The sequence below is a fragment of the Onychomys torridus genome, chromosome 13, assembly GCF_903995425.1.
Source record: "Onychomys torridus chromosome 13, mOncTor1.1, whole genome shotgun sequence".
In the NCBI taxonomy this organism is placed as follows: domain Eukaryota; kingdom Metazoa; phylum Chordata; class Mammalia; order Rodentia; family Cricetidae; genus Onychomys; species Onychomys torridus.
The window spans coordinates 68,552,396-68,572,222 of NC_050455.1; the positions used below are offsets into that span (position 1 = coordinate 68,552,396).

General features: G+C 50.2%; 1 protein-coding gene across 4 annotated transcripts in view; it reads left to right on the forward strand.

Moving 5' to 3' along the window:
* The window catches only part of Slc66a2 (solute carrier family 66 member 2), a 36,501-nt gene extending 17,814 nt beyond the window's left edge, over positions 1 to 18,687 (forward strand). For all 4 annotated transcript variants that reach the window (XM_036205075.1, XM_036205072.1, XM_036205074.1 and 1 more), the window contains 2 exons: positions 10,227 to 10,443; positions 17,594 to 18,687. In XM_036205075.1, the coding sequence (XP_036060968.1) occupies positions 10,227 to 10,443; positions 17,594 to 17,801 (425 nt within the window). In that variant the 3' untranslated portion in view covers positions 17,802 to 18,687. The remainder of the gene's footprint in view (positions 1 to 10,226; positions 10,444 to 17,593) is intronic.
* Positions 18,688 to 19,827: the final 1,140 nt, after the last annotated feature.

Below are 19,827 nucleotides of genomic sequence, written 5' to 3' on the forward strand. Positions count from 1 at the left end.
AATATCTGTGGGCATATCATTTTTCTTTTCTTATCTTTTTTTTTTTTGAGACAGGGTCTCTCTGTGTAGCAGTCTTGACTGTCCTGGAACTCTCTCTGGAGACCAGGCTGGCCTCGAACTCACAGAGATCCGCCTGCCTCTCCCTCCCAAGTGCTGGGATTACAGGCGTGTGCCACCGCTGCCGGATGAGGGCAGACATTTTTCTTATTCTGTAACCCTTTTTACATCCCTGAGCACTTGGTACTGGCCTTCTTCAGTTCCAGCTCCGGTGGTCTGAGTCCCTCACCATCCTTTGTTTTGATACTCTACTTACAAGTGTGTCAATTTCATTGATCTTTTCAACTTTTGGTTTTCGTTATCTAGCTTACTGAATTCCACTTTAACTGCCCCACTTTGGTTGTTTTGTTTTCTGCCTGCTTTTTGCCATAGTTAGCACTTTGTTGTGATTTCTTAACATGGAGCATTATTGATTTTAGCTTTTTTCCTATTGTACTTTGAAATATCTGTGTTTACAGCCATAAAGTCACTCTGCAATGGTGGACTGGCCTCCTGTGTGTATTGGTCTGTTGTGCTTTTTTCTATCTTAAAGGGTTTTCTCATTTTCTTCAATCCATTTACTGTTTAAGAATACATTGCAACTCTTCATGTGTGTGAATCGCTTACATCTCTTTGCTGGTTTCCAGGAACATCTGCTGTAACTGTGGAGAATGCACCCAAATATTCTGAGGTGGAGCTCGTTCTGGGCCCCTCCTGTGGTGTGCTCTCTATGGGAGATGATCCTTGCTGGTAGAAGACAGTGTTTCACTGAGGAGGGGAGGTGGGTGTCTGTTGGGTCATGGTTTACAGTAATGCTGTGGTCTTCTCTTTCCTCATTAGGCAGTCTATCCAGTTGTGTCCATTTTGAAAGTTGGCATTGAAATTTCCAAGTATTTGTTAATCGCCTTTCTCTCCTTCATTTCTGACAGTTGTTGCTTTTTTGGTTTTAGAATCATGGTTGGGTCCATATGCGGCTGTGCCGTTCTGCTAGACTGACCTCTTTTGTCATTACGAAATGTCTCCGCTGACATTTTGTTTTGTTTTAAAGCCTTCCTTCCTGCTCAGTATTGAATCTAGGGCCTTATGGGTGGGCACTTCTGTCAAGTCACCTCCTCAGCCTTCTTTTTACTTTTTCTTGTAAGACTGGTTCACTGAGTTACCTAAGCTGGACTGATTCTGCACTCTAAGAAGACATGGAAGGTTTGACCCTTTGCGTCAGCTTCCCAAGTAGCTGAGTCGCTGGCCCACCTCACAGTTCTGGCTTAAAGCTTATTCGAATATTAGCATAGCCTCTGTGGATCACCTGAAGTAATGATTTTAACAGCAAGCAGATGGCAAGTTCAAGGCCATCCTGGGCTATATAGTACGATCTTGTCTCAAAACAAAATAAAAAAATACAGGGCCAGTGAGATGGTTAGGTTGTTATTAGATGGCTGCTGTTGAGCCTGAAATGTATCCTCAGACTCACGTGGTGGAAGGAAACAACCAACTCTCACATAGTGACCTCTGACCCTCATGTGCACACCATTGCACTCCCACAGACAGATAAATGTAATGCTAAAAATCAAAATGATTCTGCCCTATTATCTGATTCATGTTTGATTAATGTTTTAATCTGTCATTCTTTTTGCCTTTTGTGTGTGCCTATTCTTTCAACTCTGAGACAGTTTTTTATATTGACTTTTAATAGTGTGATATTTAAATCCTTTAGTAATTTTCAACTATGTATTGATAGGTTGGTTTTTTTTGTTTGTTTTTTTAAGTTTCTCTGAGGTTTACAATACAGATTTTAACTTATCAGACTCCTTTAAATTTGTACTTAACTTGGGTTTGGTTGGAAATAGAAAGTCTGATGTAGTTCCTCCCTCCCTCTTGTGGTTATGTGAGGACTATGTTTGCCTTTTGTTTATGAGTGTTACAAATGTAACTATGTGTCTTCTGACTGTTACTCTGTATGGATTTTCCTCCTTCCAAAGAAGATGAGTAAGGAGAAGCTAGTTACTCTGTCAAGCTTCTTTACATATTTTGGCTACCCTCTTTTCCATCTGTCGGTCTGAGTTACCACCTCCGGCATTGCTCTCCTATTGTGCTGTTTTGGAGACTATATCATGGAAGGCATGTTAAAACACCCTAGATAGTACTGTAACATAAACACCCCAGATAGTGCAGTTCCTTTGTAAGCCAGTTAAGACAAGAAAGGTGTGTAAGTGTGTACTTGTATTCTTGTAGCTTTGTTTAATTTTCTTTTTGTGTGTGGAGGGAGTGTTTTTTCTTGAAACAGATTTCCCAGTGCAGTCCAGGTGGTCCTCAGTCTCCTACCCCACCCCCAGTGCTAGAGTCACAGGTGGGAACCACTCACTTGTATCTTTTTGGAGCAACCTGCATAATTTCCTTTATGTACACGTTCCATTTTTGTCCTATGTGTTCACATGACCTCTGACGTCACTTGATTTCCACGTGGAAAGCAACAGCTTTCCCAGCTTTTGTTTATCTGGGGACTTGGTTTTCTCCTTAAGTAAAGAGCTTTCTCAGGCGCTGACTCCGGCTGGGCTGACGGTTGGTTTTCTTTTCAGCACCTTGAACGCCATCCCTCTGCCTTCCGAACTCCATTGTGTCTGGTGAGAAGTCAGTGAGTGGCTCATCTTACTGGGGGTCCCCTGTAAGTGGCATCATTTTTCTCCTGCTCCTTTCAAGATTTTGTCCTTGTCTCTGACATTCAGCCAGAGTTGGTAAGGTATGGAGATCTGTGTTTTGTACTTGGAGGTAATGGGGCTTCTTGGGTTGGCAGGCCTGTTTGGCTTCTGTGGTCATAATCTCTGAGTCCTTGTCCTGTCCCCTCCTCTCTCTCCTCCTCTTCAGGATGCTCACTATGCCTGTGCTCCTGCACCTGGTACTGTCTGTGTTTCTCAGAGGCACCGTTGTTTTTCTTCCTCAGGCAGCAGCATGCCCATGGAATGCATTGAAGTTCACTGATGCTTCTGTTAGCTCAGGTCTCTTGATGAGCCCAGATAATGAATCTTATTGCAGGCAGCATGGCTCCAGAGTCTCCTGGTTCTCAGTGATTTAGGAATGCCCTTCCGTTGGGTGATATGATATCCTGTGCCTCCATTAGTTCTTTGTATATCTATTCTTTGGTTTCCTTTGGCTCTCCATATGTTTACAATACTGTTCTGAAGTTGTTGTCATTGTTTTCCTGCTTAGTCTAACGTCTCTTCCCAAATCATGTTTCTTGTTTTTTGTTGTTTCCCCTCCATGTAGGGACTCATTTCCCTGTTTGTTTGCATCCTGGACTTTTAGAGTTAATATTGTGACAGCCATGGGCACTAATCTCCTGCCTGGGGAGGGCGTCTTATTTGCTTGTGTCCTGGTTTGGTTAGATGGGGCAGTCTGAGTCCACCCTCCTGTCTGCCTGATGCTATTGGCTGCTGTGCTCTTCCCTGGTCAACGTGGAGCTCCTGAATGCTCTGCCCTCATTGGTACCCCACTTGGCCTCCACTGCCTCCAACGACGGCTCTATTGACGTGCTAATACTCTGGGTGATGCCACATCACAGTGGACACTGGGGTCATTAAGGCCAGTCTGGAAATTACTCTGCTTTCAGGAGAGATCTTAGCTGCCTGCTTCTCTTCCCTCATCTGGCCATGGAGCCACTAGCTGCTGCTGCCGCCGCCTCGATGCTTCTTTTCTCCTTCAAGACCAGTTCTGGTTTGTTAGATAGCGCTATGTAGCCCAGACCAGCCTGGTGGTCACCATATACCCGCCTTCGTTCCCAAGTGTAAAAATGACAAGTGACCGACCATTCCTGGCTCAACCTCTTTATCGTTCAGGACACAGGCCTTCATTCTTCTGATAGCGCTCTCAAGCCCAAGCCTATGCTCTGTTCTGAGTCTCTGTCCCTTAGGGAGGGCCTTGAACTCCCTGCTCTCATAGCTGTCCCCAGTCCAGAACCTCAGATGCTGCCCCAGAGCTGGTGGCAAGAACACTAGTGAACTCCTGAGGGCAACAGCTTCCTTTGAGGACAGGCCCTGGGTGACCTCTGGTCATCTCCGCTCTCTCCTCCTGTGTGGAGTCGCCACCCTGTGCGTGCTGTGGTAGTGGCACCAGTATTTCTCAGCCTCACATCTGTGTGGAACTCCTGCCCTGACCGTGCTGGCTGGGCATGGAGCCCGGAGCAGAGGAGCTGGACAGGGGAGGGGCTGCTGATCACCACTGACCGCATAGACCTCTGTCTCTACCAGCCTCAGGGGCTTTCTGGTATGGTTTTCTACAACCTTCTTACCTGGCCATTCTGTTTAACTTGTAACACTGGGGCTAGAATTAGGAAGGGCGTTTCATATAGGCTGACCACATGCCTTGGGGTTATTATCTGTCAGTGTCATTGAGGAATAAACTTGGGATTGAGTGTTCCATGGTGGCCTACTGTTGGGACAGAGCACAGGGTTGTTCATAAGGCTTCTGTAAAACAGGAACCTGAGAATGTCTTGGAAGTGAAGACGCTGTTTTGGGCAGTCGAGCTGTTTATTGTGGTGCTCCCCGGGCCAGAGCCTTGCTGGGCCCTTGTAGCTGTTTGTGAGCTGTGCAGTAATGAGCTCATATAGAACTGTTCTGGGTAGAGGTTGCTTTTGTCAACTGCAGTAATGGTGACATGAAGAGTGTCACCAGGGTGACATGACAGATGTGGGTCACTGAACCCTCTCTCTCCTGGCTCATCTCTCCATTGAAGGGAATCCTGCTAAGGAAGGACATTTCGTACAGCCTGACCCCACATGCTTCTGCATTACCTGTAAGTGCCATTGAGGGAAAAACTTGGAGTTGAGTGTTCCAGCCCTCTTTTGGTATGTTGGTAAGGACGGAGTCAGAAGGGACTTCTGAAGTGACGGAGTCAACAGCACCAACAGTCTGTCCATAACGGGCACCACCGACTCCAGCTTCCCTGACTCTTGGAGTCACTGTAGCTACAGTGATGTGGTACCCTCACCAGCGGCAGGACCATGACAGCCTTATTTGCGCAGCTTCCAAGTGGATTGGGATGCTGGCCTCGGTAGCTGCTCGTTTTATTCTGGCCCAGCAGTGGGTGCTCCCAGTCAGTTTCCCAGGGGACCCTGTCTGGAAGCCAGCAGTGAGGAACTGAGCATGGTACACCACCAGTACTGCTGCCCAGCTTCCTTGGAGGGCTAGGGCTCCATTCCCAGAACCTTGATTCTGGGTCTCTGAGCCATCCTTGCCTGTCCCTTGTCTGTTGTGGGTGAGGGCAGTGCTGGGGCAGGTCCGGGCCACCAGTCTGGTCTGGAAGGCCCTGAGGGCCATTTTCAGCTGTTGCAGGAGGTCTTGCTGTTAGGGTAAAAAATCTCTTCATGTATCTGACCTGAATTCAGGCAGAGTGCAAGCTGCTGTTGGCCTGTGGAGGGCTTGGGCCATGCGGCTCTTGTCATCGCTCCAGGTGAGGGGGCTCCATGCCCTGGAATCTTGTGCAGGCTTGGCCCTGGGACTAAGGGCTCTCTCTGCCTCTCAGTCTGAGTTCCTTCCTGCAGGGAGGAAGGCTGTGCATGAATCTATACCAGGCTGGCTAGGCTTGGAGCTTTTTGTTTTTATGTCTTTTATTATTTATTTGGACATTACCAAGTTTCATTTAGACCACAGTGAATTTTTTCCCCCTTGAGCCATTTGAGGTTAAGTGTATTTCCAAACACAAGGATGTCTGCCCACAACTGCCCAGAAGGTTGTTGTCAACAGGCCTCAGTGTCCTCTAGACAAAAGGGCCCAAATAAGTTGCTTAGTACTTTATTGTCTTGTAGATGAGTTTTCCTGCCTGGCCCACAGTCAGGACAAATCTCTCTTACCCGCCAGTCCCCCAGTCACTCAGACCCAAGCAAGTAAGCACACAGAGACTTATATTATTTACAAACCGTGTGGCCGTGGCAGGCTTCTTGTTATCTACTTTTATCTTAAATTAACCCATTTCTATTAATCTATACTTTGCCACATGGCTTGTGACTTACCAGTACCTTACATCTTCCTTGTTATGGTGGCGGCTGGCAGTATCTCTCCACCCAGCCTTCCACTTCCCACAATTCTCTTCCTCCTTGTCCCGCCTACCCTATCCTTCCTGCCTGGCTACTGGGCCAATCAGCACTTTATTTATTTTAACCAATCAGAGCAACACATTTGACATACAGAACATCCCACAGCATTGTCTTACCCCATGCCCTTGCTCTGGTCCTGACCTGGGAAGCTCTGGCTCAGATGGTTTCCTGACCAAGGGTCTAGCCAGGCTGGAGTTTGGGGGACTGGCCTGGGGCCCCTCAGGGCAGGCAGTCTGAGGTGGATAACTGTCTCAGACTCTCAGGTGATCCAGGCAGAGGGTGCTAGCAGCTAGGAACTAGTGAGGGGCAGACTGCTCTGCTGAGGAAACAGAATGCAGCCAGTGCATGAGCCCCCAGAGAAGTGCAGAGTTTTCAGTAGTTCATCAGAGAAGATAGCAAAGCCAGGTACAGCAAGGCATACCTGGAGCCCCACTATTCAGGAGGACCAGGAGACTGAGACTACCTGGGCCAAGGCTGTATCTCCCAGACAAGCGAAAAGACATGGGTCCAGTTACCCTTTATGTTCATTTTACAAAACATCCTTTCAGTGTTCAGTTAGCACAGACATCGGACAGACCTTTTCTTCTTTGTACTAAGCCTTTGGAGTTAGACATGGGCCCTCCATCCCTGGTTGGGATGAGTGATGTAGCATGTTGGTGGGACCCCGGAGAGGAAGGCGGAAGCAGCTTTGCCACAGCTGTCTAAGAAGGACCTTTGGGTTTGAAAACAAGCATGTTTGTATGATGAAGGGGAAGGGGCTTGGCACTGTCTTTGTGCTGCTGAGCCTGATTCCTGTGTAGAGCCCTGCTCAGTTGTTTAATTGCCCAGCTTGGGGCAGAGGGCTGCATTTCCTGTCTCTTCTGATTGGTTGAAAGGTATCTCCCTTGATGCTGCTGTCCCCCAGGACCGTGGGAGCTGGATTGTTGACCCAGGGGTCTGTGATGACAGCAGGCCATGGGGATGCTCATTTTTGGGTGAGAATCGCCCTGGGGCCTCATTGGGTGGCCTTGGTCGGTGGGGCTCAGGAAAAGAGTGTTAGCTGCAGCTGACACACATGTCTCTTTGCACTCCCAGATTCACAGAGTGGGGTGTGGGTTCTGGGTGGCCAGCTTGGAGGATACGGGACAGCATGACAGCCACAAGGAACCTTTTTGGAGCTTGGACGCTGTGGCTGTGGGTCTGCCATGGTGGGGCTGAGTCCCTTAAGGGAGCTGGAGAGAAACATGCCACAGTCCCACTTGCCAGGTGGAGCAGTGAGTTAGGTGTTCCATGTGGTGCCATGCTGTCATCAGGGTGGTCTGTCCTTACCCAGCTCACCACCCCCGACAGCTCAGTCTCCTGGGCCCTACTTCGTGTTAGTCAGTGCCAAGTATCAGCTGCTTTTTCTCAGGCAGCTTCTCAGAGGTGAGTGCCACCACTGGCCCTGGCAGGATCCTGACCTCCGCTGCCTAGGAACCGAGCTGTCATTCCTGAGAACTCACATCCAAAGGTGGGAGCCCTGTACCCTGCTCCTCATTGGGTCTGGGGTTCGTCCTGCCTTTTCAGTGGCTGATTGTCATTGGCTTGAGCTTTAGGCCAGGAGCTGAGGGAACCCAGGCCCTGCCTGCCAGGGCTCCAGACACTGCTGCTCTCTGGAGGGACATCTTGTTCTTAATTCTCTCCTACAGGAGCGGGAAGTCTTTGCCTGAATTGGCACAGACAAGCCACACGAGGGTGCTGGCGGGCTGCCGTAGGACCATGGATTGTCAACCACAGATGTCAAAGCTGCCTTGTGTAACTTTGCTGTCCTTGTTGGGGGTCTCAAAGTGACATCTACCATTGCCCTAGAGGTGGGCCCTTGGGGATAAAATAACAACACCAAAAGCACCATGGCCTGGACTTGGTTTCTTTCTGCTCTCAACGCTGTGGTGGATCCAGAGTCTTTCCGCCTCACAGCAGGGTTAGGGCAACCCTGCATTCAGGCTCTGCCCACCGGGTCCAGGAGGACTTGACTTGTCCTTATACCTTGAGGATGCTGAGTTTTCTTCCATGTGATTCTTGGCCACTTTCTGTCTCTTCCTTTTGCCCATTTTTAAAATCGGGTGGCCTTAGCAACAGGCAGAGCTGTCCTGCTTGCACATGCTGCCCCAGAGCGTGCTCGTTCCAGGATTGGGCTTGTCATCTGAGGGGTCAGGGCCTGCTGCCCCTTAGGTCATCATCAGGATGCACTGGAGCTGTGAATGAGTCCAGGCCAGCCTGGCATCAAGAAGGCTCTAGAATGGAGATAAACTAAAGCCATGCCTAGTGGCCACCAACACTTGAGAGCCTTACTGTAGATAGTGTGTGGTGACGTTACCATTTCCCCTTCCATGGCTTTAGCCCTGTAGTAGGCCCTAAATCAAATTTCCATTGATGTGTTGATTACATATCTAGGCTGTTAGGGTCACATGCCTGTTGCTAAGGCTACCGAGGAGGACCCTGGGGACCCCAAATCCAGAAAGGCAGGTCTTTATTGTGGAGTTTCTCCTGAGTCCAGGCTTCAGTGAGACTTGTAACCTTGGACGGGGTGGCTCCTTTGTGTCTCTGAGCCTGCTAAGTGGGGTGGGTTTGGGGCAACATTACCTCCAAGCTACATAGTATGTGGCACACATAAAATGCCATTTGGGGCAGGTAACCTGGTCAGTGTGTGCCCTCTGAGGTTTCTCCAGATTACTCTCTTTTGTCCTGGCCCACCCCCAGAACCAAAAGAGCTTCCTGGGTAGTATTCGAAATGGCCTTCCTTTTTTCGTGTTTGAGTCTCTGAGTAATTGGGAGGAAGTTAGCTACCCCTCCCCCCACCCCCCACCTGAATGTGTACCACATCAGCACAGGCTGATTTCTCCTGTAGCAGAGGGAGATGGTGACCTGCAGATTCACATGCACAGTGCAGATGCAGAATGCAGAAATGCTGATGCAGGGCAGGCTAAGTCTCTGAAAACCCCAGGGCTGCAGCTTTGCTGTAGTCTGCATGGTCAAGTCATTTACACACAGGGATACCAGGTCAGTAATCTGCTAGCTGTTTTCCGTATGACAGAGTGTATCCATTGGGCTGGGGTTTAGCTCAGTGGTAGGACATTTGCCTAGAATGGGTGAGGATTTCTTCTTCCCCAGCACCGAAAGTAAAACAAGAACAAAAATAGAAAAGAAAAAAATCCCACCACCATAACAGCCATACTAAGCAGAACTTAGTGCCCCTGCATCTCTTGGTCCTGCCCACCTACACCTGCTGGACGTTCCTGTCCTGGACTTGCTGATCTAGGAACCAGCTTAGACATAGCCGTGCCACATCCTTGCTTAAGGCAGGCTTTCCCTTCTCATCTGAAGCTTCCCAGTAGCTACCACTGTCTCCAGGGCCCCAAGCTTTCATCTGCTGAAGTGTCATTTAGTTATTGGTGTGACTGCATGTGAATATTCCACAGAATCAATCATCAAACAAGAAGGGACATTGTTGTGACAACCAAGTATGTAGCAGCAGTGCTGTGTGTGGACTGAATCCCTCCTATGGGTCAAAAGCACCCTCAGACTCAGAACTAATGTGTTAACCCTTAGAGCGGTTCCAGGAGGTGGGTGCATTAACCTGGGTGGATGGAGACACACGGTTAACCAGAGTTACGGAGGGCAAAGCTGTAGTTCTAACCCAGGACTCCGATTCCAGAGGCTCTGGTGCAAAGTACTGTGCTCCTTCCTGGAACTATTGGATTAAGGTACAGGACTTCAGTATCCCTTATGCTGACTTAGTACCAAGAGTCTCTAGAATTGCTGTTATTGGGATGCTCTCATCTCCCCACACTGACCTCAGCCTGCTTGCGTCTCCTCTCCTACACTGACTTAGACCCACTCAAATCTCCTCACATTGGGCTTGTCCTGCTCATGTCTCCTCCCACTGACCTTGACCGGTTTATATTTTTTCTCCACACTAACCTCAGATTGCTCTGACCCATTCATCTCTCCTCACTTATGACCATGACGGTTCCCATGGTTTGACTCCCCACACTGCCTTGACCTGCCCATGCCTTGGTATTTCTCTCCCCATAAGCTCCAGTTTGCTCACCCAGCTGAGGTACCCCCCTCTCTCTTTCTCTCCCCCAGACTTTGATCCTCACCACTTCTGGCACTGGAGCAGCTTTGCAGACTACGTGCAGTGTGTCCTGGCCTTCACGGGTGTGGCGGGCTATGTCACCTACCTGTCCATCGACTCGGCTCTGTTTGTGGAGACTCTGGGCTTCCTGGCTGTGCTGACCGAGGCCATGCTGGGTGTGCCACAGCTGTATCGGAACTACCGCCACCGCTCCACGGAGGGCATGAGGTAGGGGTGTTCCCGAGGATGTTGCCACAGCACTCACTGGAGCCATTGAGCACTGACAGTATGATGAAATCATGCTGCTTAAACACTGGGCCTCTGGCTCTTGACTGAGAGGATATGTTTAGGTGGGGCAGGGGAGGGAAGCAGAAACCCTCTGTGGAGGCCATGGCCCATCAGAAGCTGCAGAGCTTTTATGCAGGACCAGGGACTGAGGAGCATGCTGCCTATACAACTGGATGTGGCAGTGTAGGTGACCTTACCAAAGGTGCTCCAAATGTGGCTTTTTCACAGTGGAACTTGTCACAGCCTCCCAAGCTACAGTATGTGGAGAAGAAGGATAAAGCTGTTGTCAGGAGCATACTAGGAAGTGTCTGGAGACATCTGTCTAGCACAGGACAGTCCCCACAGACCATTGGAAAGTCTTGAAGAAGGTAGCACTTCCTGAACACAGGTCCATTGGTAAGGAGGAGAGGGAAGAACACAGCCCTGTGTTTCATTTGGCACCATCCTTGAGGAAGCCATTCAGCTTCACACCGAGATGCTGTCCACTTCTCACCCCATATCCACTACTCACTAAGGTCATCCCACCTCTTGTGGAAGATACCCAGGGGTCCCCTTTCTCAGAGGGGGGACCTTGTGCATAGCGGTGGCACTTCGATGTCTTTTGTGGAGAAAACCAAATCCTGGAAGGGAGGGACTCACAGTGGCCTGTGCGGAGGTTTGGGGTCATGCCGGGTACCAGGTTTCAGCGGCTCTCTGAAGTTCTTTTGATTGGGCGCAGGATTGCAAGACTGAGGCTTGTGTGCATGCATAGAGTGTGTATGTTCAGATATACAGTGCAGTGCATGCACACAAGGGCAGAGGAGGAAATGACTTCTGGACGCCATTAACTTTTGTTGCTGTTGTTCCAAAACTTGAGTGTTGGGTGACCCATTTTCAGCAGGGAGCAGAGGTGTTTTAGAGGAGGTGTCATGGAAGAGCCAGTGTTTGGGCATAGGGCTCCTTGCTGGGGTATCTTCTGGGGGCAGGGTCCTAGACGCTCATGTGCACAGAGGCGCTTGCCAGCCAAACTCCCATTACTGCAGGGGCTGATGCTATTATAGGATTGCTCACCAGGAATTCTAGTTGGGAATATCTCGGGTCCCACTTATCCAGATGGAGGGATGGACAGCCACAGATCTGGGGACTGTGACTCTTGAAGCCGTGGGAAGTGCAGTTTCAAATAAATTTGATGGCGTGTGGGTGCTTCTTGGGATGGATTGAAAACGTTGTGTTTAAAACACGCACATACACACATACACTTAAACACACATAGAAACCAGAGGCTGCTCACTTCCCTCTAAGGACCTGCTCACACCATCACACCATAATGGGGAGGATTCTACCTTGAGACGTCAACCCAACTGTACTTTACATATGGATTCCTGGGGCTGGGAGTCTGGAAGGGCTGATCAGGAATTGGGAGCATTTATTCCTTTCTGATTCTAGTAGTCCTCAGATTAGATTTTTCTGGAAAGTCTTACTTTACACATGTGTACAGATGAATGTGCGTACACACATGCACATGTATGTACATATACAACCCCCAGGCACGTATTCAGATTTCCTGCCTTAGAGCTACCGCTCGAGATATTTTTGAATAATTTCCCTCTTGAAAAATATTAACTGGCTGAGGTCTTGGAGCTGGTGATGAATGATGATACGTTTGGAATAACTTTACTAATTAATGCAGTGAACCTCAGCAAGGCGGATCCTGGGGGTATTTGCATTCTCCTTCCTCCAGGTTTTTACTAGATTGGAAGACTGTTCCCTAACAAGTAATTACTGGAGAACAGGGGTGGGTGTAAAAGATAAGAGGGAGCCAGGCATTCTGCAGCCTTCAACAGCATGGAACAGGAAGGAGTCATTGGGGATGCATTGGGAGTGCAGAATGGGGAGGGAGAGGCATTGGGGGGGGTGTCCGGGGGGGGGGGGATCTGAAGGACCCAGCAGGGAAGGTGCTGGGAGGCCGGGCCCACATGAGTGAGGATGGAGGCCGAGGATGGAGGCCGTATGAGAAGGGGATGATGAGGAGGAGTAGGCAGGTTTAGACTGTGAGCAGTTAAAAGTAAAGGAGGCCGAGGGACAGACCCCTGAACCATGCCACCAGGCCACTCTGCAGGATCCAGTTGGGACTCTGGGCTCTCTTGCTATAATGAGATGCTCCCGGAAGCTGGGCTTTGCTTAACCAGTGATCCCACAGATGTAGCCTTGGTCCCCTGAGCAGGCCCCCTTGCATTTACAGCCTTTTGGGAAGCACAACATGCTTCTTCTGGGGTATGTTACTGCCAGACCTCTGCCGTCGGCCTGTGCTGTGCGTTCATTCTGATAGCTATGTGAGAAGTCCTGCTCATAGTGTCCACAGCAGAAAGGCCAGGTACAACCCACCCCCTGGAACTTACCATTCATATCCCACAAGTCACCTGCTTGCACAGTACCTGGTGGTGCATGTTCATGCAGGTATCGACTCTAGTTCATAGCAGCGCCATGTTCTAATTTTAGAGCAGATTCTGATGAGCAAATTGAACTCATTAGCAGCCATGCCCACCTGACCCAGACTCCTCCACACCGCTTACCTGCATTCTGTCTTTCCTGCTTTGCCTGTTCTGGTCATTACATACTTGTGGAATCATGTAGCGTGTGGCCATCTGTCTGGCTGGAGCGTCATTCCTGTCCACGGCTTACATCATTATGTGAATGTACCAGATGTCTGTCTGTTTTTGGTTGATGGACGCTGTGACTCATGCTGCCCTGCTTCATGCACAAGTTTTTCTGTGGACACACTATACTTTCCTTTATTGAGAAAGCATGTAGGCATAGAATGGCTGGGTCACATGATGGCTTAGCATGTGACCTTCTGTGGGACTGCCAGCCTGTTTTCCAGAGAGCCACATTTTCACATTCCACCAGCTCTGTGTGTGTGTGTGTGTGTGTGTGTGTGTGTGTGTGTGTGTGTGTGTGTTGGCACTGAGCCCCCCATAGCTCTTCTGGTTTGTTCTTTATTCCCAACATCCTTGTGGGTGTGAAGTACTTGTCTCAGGGTGGTTTGGCTTGCATTTCACTGACAGTTAAATGATGATGAACATCTCATGTGGCCCTGGCTATGTCCTTGAAGAAGTGTCTTTCTTTGGGATCCCTATCCATTTTAAAATGTGTATTTGTAGTGTTTTATTACTGAATTGTAAGAATGAGAACATTCTCTTCTGGGTATTAGAGTCATATCAAATATATGATTTCTAAATATTTCTCTTACACCCCACTCTGGCTTATGTGCCCACTTTCTCAGTGTTATCTATTGTGGCGCCTAAGTTTCAACTCTAGGGGATGGGGATGGCTCAGTTGGTAGAGTGCATGCCTAGCATGCTCTGGAGGTTTGATTCTCAGCCCCACACCAACTAGGCGTGGGGTACACACCTGTAAACCCAGCATTTAGGAGGTAGAGGCAGGAGGATTATGAATTCAAGGTCTTCTCTAGCTATGTTAGGATTGTATAGCCAGTCTAGATACTTAAGACCCTGTCAGCTTTGATGACATGGAGTGTATCTGCCTTTTTTCTTTTCTTTGCTTTTGGTGTCTCATCTAAGAGAACTTTACCTAACCCAGGGTTACAAATCACCTCCAAGGGGACATGATGATTTAGGTGGGTTTCAGGCCTGGGGGAGCTTTTGTAGGTGGCAGTGGTGGTGGTGGCGGCGGCGGCGGCGGTGACGGCTTGGTTCTGGGCTGAGGTCAGCATGGTCAGCATGCCAGAGGCCTGAAGCTGGAAGGCAAGCCGAGCAGGTGCAACAGTTGGCTTTACTGCCCTGGGTGCCAAAGAGCGGCACTCCTGTCGGCTGCCCAGGGCAAGGATGAGGTGAGGAGGTATTTTAAGAGCAGTGATCTGGCAGCCTGGTTTGGAAGAAAAATGCTGGAGCCAAGAATGAGGTAATGGGAGCCTAGATTAAAACAGTAGGGGAGGACAGGAGGGTCAGGCCAGGAGGCCCATTGAAGAGACGGAGGGAGGGAGGGAGGAGGGAACTGCAGCCGCGCCTCGGCCACAATAGGATTCGGACCTCCCTCTACTTCGTGATCTTGAATATATCTTAAAGTAGACAATCTAGACTTCTGGGACGACACTCTGCTCCACACAAGGCTCCATCACAAGGCTCACGGCCTGGGAGAGCGGATATCCTGTACTCTGGGTATCTTTTGGTTAGACCCTAGGACAGCTGCTTCCTCCATCCAAGAATGAGAGACGGACTTCTTGGGATATGATGTATCTCTACCACCCATTTCCCCAGGCTGCCCTTGGGCTCTTTCTCTCTCCCTTTCTCTCCTCCCCCCTCTTTGAGACAGGATCTCTCTGTGTAGTCCTAGTACTTGCTATGTGGACCAGTCTGGCTTTGAATGCATAGAGGTCCTCTTGCCTCTGCCTCCTTAGTACTGGGATTAAAGGCGCGCACACACACCATCATCCCTGCCTGTTCAACATTTGGTCCTCTTGCCTTAGGCTCCTGAGTGCTGGGATTTCAGGAGCAGTGCTCACTCTTCTCACATGAAGATGTCACTGAAGTAAAGGATTGGGGACACCCTAGTGTGGAGAAAAGCTAGGGTTCATTGCCTCCGAGCAAACAAAGTACTAACAGCCCCAGGTTATTGACCCCTGAGTTTGCCCTGTGTCCAGCAGCCCTGTAGCTTCTGATGTGTAGGCCATGGTCCCCTTCCCCTTTGCTATCTCTGAGCCATTCAGAGTGTGTCAGAATCTCAGCTTGGTTAGATTCCTGCCCTAGGAGCAGAATGGTGTTGGCATCATCCACAGGCTGTCTTCCCTGGAGGATAGAGACCATCCGAAGGAAGAATCCAAGAGACTAAGAATATCCCTGGCACTAGACAGTGCCATGCTCCAGCAATTACCTCATGTCTCCACTTGCTGTTACAGACACAACTATGCACTTGGGGCCAATGGGGTCTTAACAGTGAGGGCACTGGGCAGGTGGCCTGGGCAGGAGGGACAGGTGGTCTGGGGCTAAGGGCTACAGCTGTATATCCTGTGCTGCGACCTGTCTCTGCTAGACTTTGGAGTTGAGCCCAAGAGATCCCATACCCACTTAGTATGTGGCACTGGGTAAATTATTTAAATACCCTCTCACTCTGTGTGTGTGTGTAACTCGGTCACACAGGTCACCTCTGCATGTTTTGTCCCAGCACATGCTTGACATGCATCTGTGACTCTGAGGGGCAAGTTGGCTACTTTTGCAGCTGGGTCTTCCTGGTCTCTGTTGGTTTGCAGCAAACCCACATGAGTCACAGCTGCTTCCAATTTCTTTCTAGGCTGTGACATGTCCCTTGTACAGCTCAGCTTGCTGTCTGACCAGGGCCACTGACTTGGAGGCTGGACCCTGAGCGTCCAGCACCTGCTCTCTATTTGGGATAAGTGTACAGACGTGACTGTCCAGGTATTTACTGGGAGCCTGGACAGGTGTGACTGTCGCAGAGGCCTCTGGAAGTTCGGCCTGTCTGTCTGTTGTAGGGGGATCCTGGGCTCTGTGTAGGAGGTGGTAAATCAGATGTAGTGACCCTAGCCCTCCCCATGTTCTGCTGAGGGAGTGAAGCTGAGGTGTGAGGGTGGTGTTGCGCGAGCGATCCAATAAGACCCAGATTTCCTTCCCACCACCTCCATCTATTACTCTGGGTGTTCTGAGCCCCCAACATTTTGGCTTTACCTGATTTTAAAAAATAATTTATTTTTAGTTTATAAGCATTGATTGGTGTTTTGCTTGTCTATGTGAGGGTGTCGGATCCCCTAGAACTGGAGTTACAGACAGTTGTAAGCTGCCATGTATGTGCTGGGAATCGAACCTAGAAGAACAGCCAATGTTCTCAACTGCTGAGCCATCGCTCCAGCCCCTGGAAGTTGTTTCCTGTTCATTTGGTGTTGTGGGATTATGAGGGACATTGCCACTTGTCTGAGAGGTGAAATCTGAGCTTCCTGACCATGTCATACAGACTGTCATGACATACCAACTGGCTTCAGGTACCTGCAGCCTCAGACTTGTCCAATCACATGAGAAATGGGAGCCAGTAGTAACTTCCATATGGCCCCACATTGGTATACCCATTAGGGGTCTTTATCTGGAGTGTGTGTGTGTGTGTGTGTGTGTGTGTGTGTGTGTGTGTGTGGTCTTCCAGTAACATTGTTTGTTTTGAGACAGAGTCTTGTAGCTGAGGCTTATCTTGAACTAATCCATCTGCCCCACTGTCCAAGTACCACCACACCTGGGTGAGATGCCCCTTTTGTTCTGGGGCATCTGAGCTGTAGCACTGGGACTGGCATAAAGAGGTAGCCATTTCAGGAAGGAGCAAGCTGGTGTCCCCGAGAGGACAGGAAGCTGGCATATTGCAGAGAGGTGGCCAAAGAACGTGGCTGTGTCTTTCGCGTGTGGGATGTTTCTTCTGCATGGTGTGTGAGGGGACTTGGCAGCTGTAAGTGGCAATCAGCTGCAGCCTGGGGGCATCAGCTGCAGCCTGCACACTTGGGCTGCGTGTAGTTTAAGTTAGCGCTGCAGGATCAGCTGCCAGGAAGGCTGGGCTTGTTTGCGCCGATGATGCAGCGAAGCAGTTCTGTCTGTCTCTAATGCCATGTGAAGACACAGGGTGTGTGGGGCAATAGACCGTGGCCATTTCCGTTTCTCTAATGGAAATCTCTTTTGAGAGAAGGCCCCAGGGCAGCCTCTTTATGCTTCGTGTCCTTCCTTTGTGTTCTCCCTGTCCCCGAACATCTGTAGCACCCAGTGTGGGAACCTCCTGGGCCAGGCTAAAGAGCCCTGAGGTCCTGGCCTCCCTGGATACCAGCCCTTATGGCTTACTGTGATTAGGCCATTCTCAAGGCCTGGCCAGAGCCATGGTCTGACCCACGGGGATCAGAACTCCCAGGTCCTGGTGTGAGGTAGAGTGTCCTCTCTCTCTCTGGGACCAGAGAAGGGTGCAAGGTGGTAGGTTGGGCAGGCTTGGGTCAGGGTATCCTTCTGTGGTCCCCATTTCTTAACTTGTCCCCTAATCCTTTGGGTCACACCGTTGACCTCTATATAGGTCCCATTCTCGGGTCAAGACTGACTGTCCTTTTGTGTCCTTGCAGCCTCAAGATGGTGCTCATGTGGACAAGTGGCGACACCTTCAAGACAGCCTACTTCTTGCTCAACGGCGCTCCTCTGCAGTTCTCCGTCTGTGGTCTGCTGCAGGTCATGGTGGACCTGGCTATCCTGGGGCAGGCCTATGCCTTTGCTCACCACCCCCAGAAGCCAGCACCCCATGCAGTGCACCCTACTAGTGCCAAGGCTCTCTGAGGCATCTCTGGAAGACAAGGACATGTGACCAATCAGCCGTGGGTGCTGAGTCCCAACCTATGCTTGTGCATTAGGGAGGCTGGCCCTGCGCACTCCACAGATGAACAGGCCGCGTGTGGGCAGGGATAGGAAGTTGAGTGCTTGTCCCTGTAGCCTTCAGGTGGGGGACCCAGGGATAGTGGAGCTAGGGCTGGCTCTGTGGTGTTTTCAAGGTGATAGAAAAGGCAGGTGTCTTTCCCTACCTTCTTCAGGAAAACACTGGCCTGACCCTGAAATAGGTTCTTGCCACTGAGCAAGATGGCAGGCACAGCAGTCCACCGAGTCCCTTCCTCTCAGCCAGTTTCCCTCAGCGAGCCTGAGGCGCTCTAGACAGTGTGCAGTCATGGCTGCTGATGGCTGGCCTGTCCTCAAGCTCTGCCCTGTCCTGCTCTTGTGTGTGTGGGTGTCTCTGCTGCACCGGGTGGAGATGGGAGCTGCTGGCCTCACTCTGGTCACTGTATTCTGCTCATCTCGAGATCACGTATGCTTGGCAGCCCTGTGCTGGCCTGGCTGGCTCCTGGGTCCAGAATGTTCTAGATGCTTCCACATCACAGTTTCTCCCCTTCTGCTGGGCAGGAGGTCTTCTCGCGCGCACAGTGATGCCATCCACAGACAGCATAATAGCTCTTGACAGTCGCGGTGGCTCACCAGATGGCGGAAGAGGCCGCACTGTGCCACCTTCAAGCTTTCCTCGGATATTCTAAGTGTGTGAGCAAGATTCTTGCTTACTCTCTGGCCTGCGAGATGCTTGTAAGATGTTTATTTTTTAAAAATGAAGGGAGATGTCTGTAATGGTAATTACCTCCAAAGTAAATGCCATCAGTTGCAGGCCCAGCTGCTGAACGAACATGCTCCATGTGGTGTCTTTTAAGTCAGTAAACAGCACGTGGGTCCGGTAGGGAGGATGGAATTACAGAGCAAGAGGGGGGTGAGGTGTAGGGTAGAGGTAGAGGGTGGCGGTGGTACAGATTTGAGGAGAAGGGTGACTGGTACTAGTTTGGGAGGTGGAGGCTGGTACAGGGTGGCATTGGGTTGAAGGGTCCATGTGGCTCTTAGGGACTGTGGTCCATGTCTGGGTGGATGAGGACATCTGTCTGGCATTTGAGGATGAATGGACTCAAATTGCCCTCTGTGAAGCTGAACGAGGGTTCCAGGTAAGCCAGATATAGGCAGTCATGACTGGGATTATGCTTTTCCAAGCTGTTGAAGTAGACGGGTTTGGGGGAACCACTCTGGACCAGCTGTTTAACAGTGAGGAAACAGAAGCACAGGAGTGAGGTACTGCCTGGACTCACTCCTGTTCTCTGCCTGGCAGTGTGTTGTAGATGACCACGGGGTCATTGCCTGCATGGCTGAGGCTGCACCTCAGTAGCCTGGCAGGGGGTTGTAGATGACTGCGGGGTCATTGCCTGCCAGCCGAGGCTGCACCTTACCACGGTTCTGAGCACTCAAGCCCAGTCAGCTCTTGGCAGTTTGGGAAGAGCTGCTTTCCGCAGCCCAGTCAATGCTGTGATTGTGGTCACACACAGTGCACTGTGGTGTCTTGCCTAGTGTTTCTATATGGACTTCTATGTCCCAAGAGGGCTAGTTGGAATCCAGGGGAATACATGTTCCTTGAAACCAGGCAGGAAGCTGAGGACACAGCATGCCCAAGCCCTATATCCTGGGAAGGTTTTTAGGAGGTGGGGAGTCCTCCTGGTCTCTATAGGCAGAGAAGCCCAGAACAGGTGGTCTGCTAGCTCAGAAGAAGAAATGTGTTCTTCCCTGCCCACCGTTCTCAACAGAGCTGGCTGTCACCCCCTGCCGTATGGTAACACGGTGGCTTCTGATGCCCCTGGTTGAGAGTGCTGTTGGCTACTGGTCAGAATGACAACAGATCCCTTGCTAGTTCCTCATCATTCCCTGGCTTCCAAGGGACAGCAAGCTGAAGTTTACTTCTCAGACCTTCATGGAGGAAGTCAGTGCACCTGACTAGCATCAGTCCATA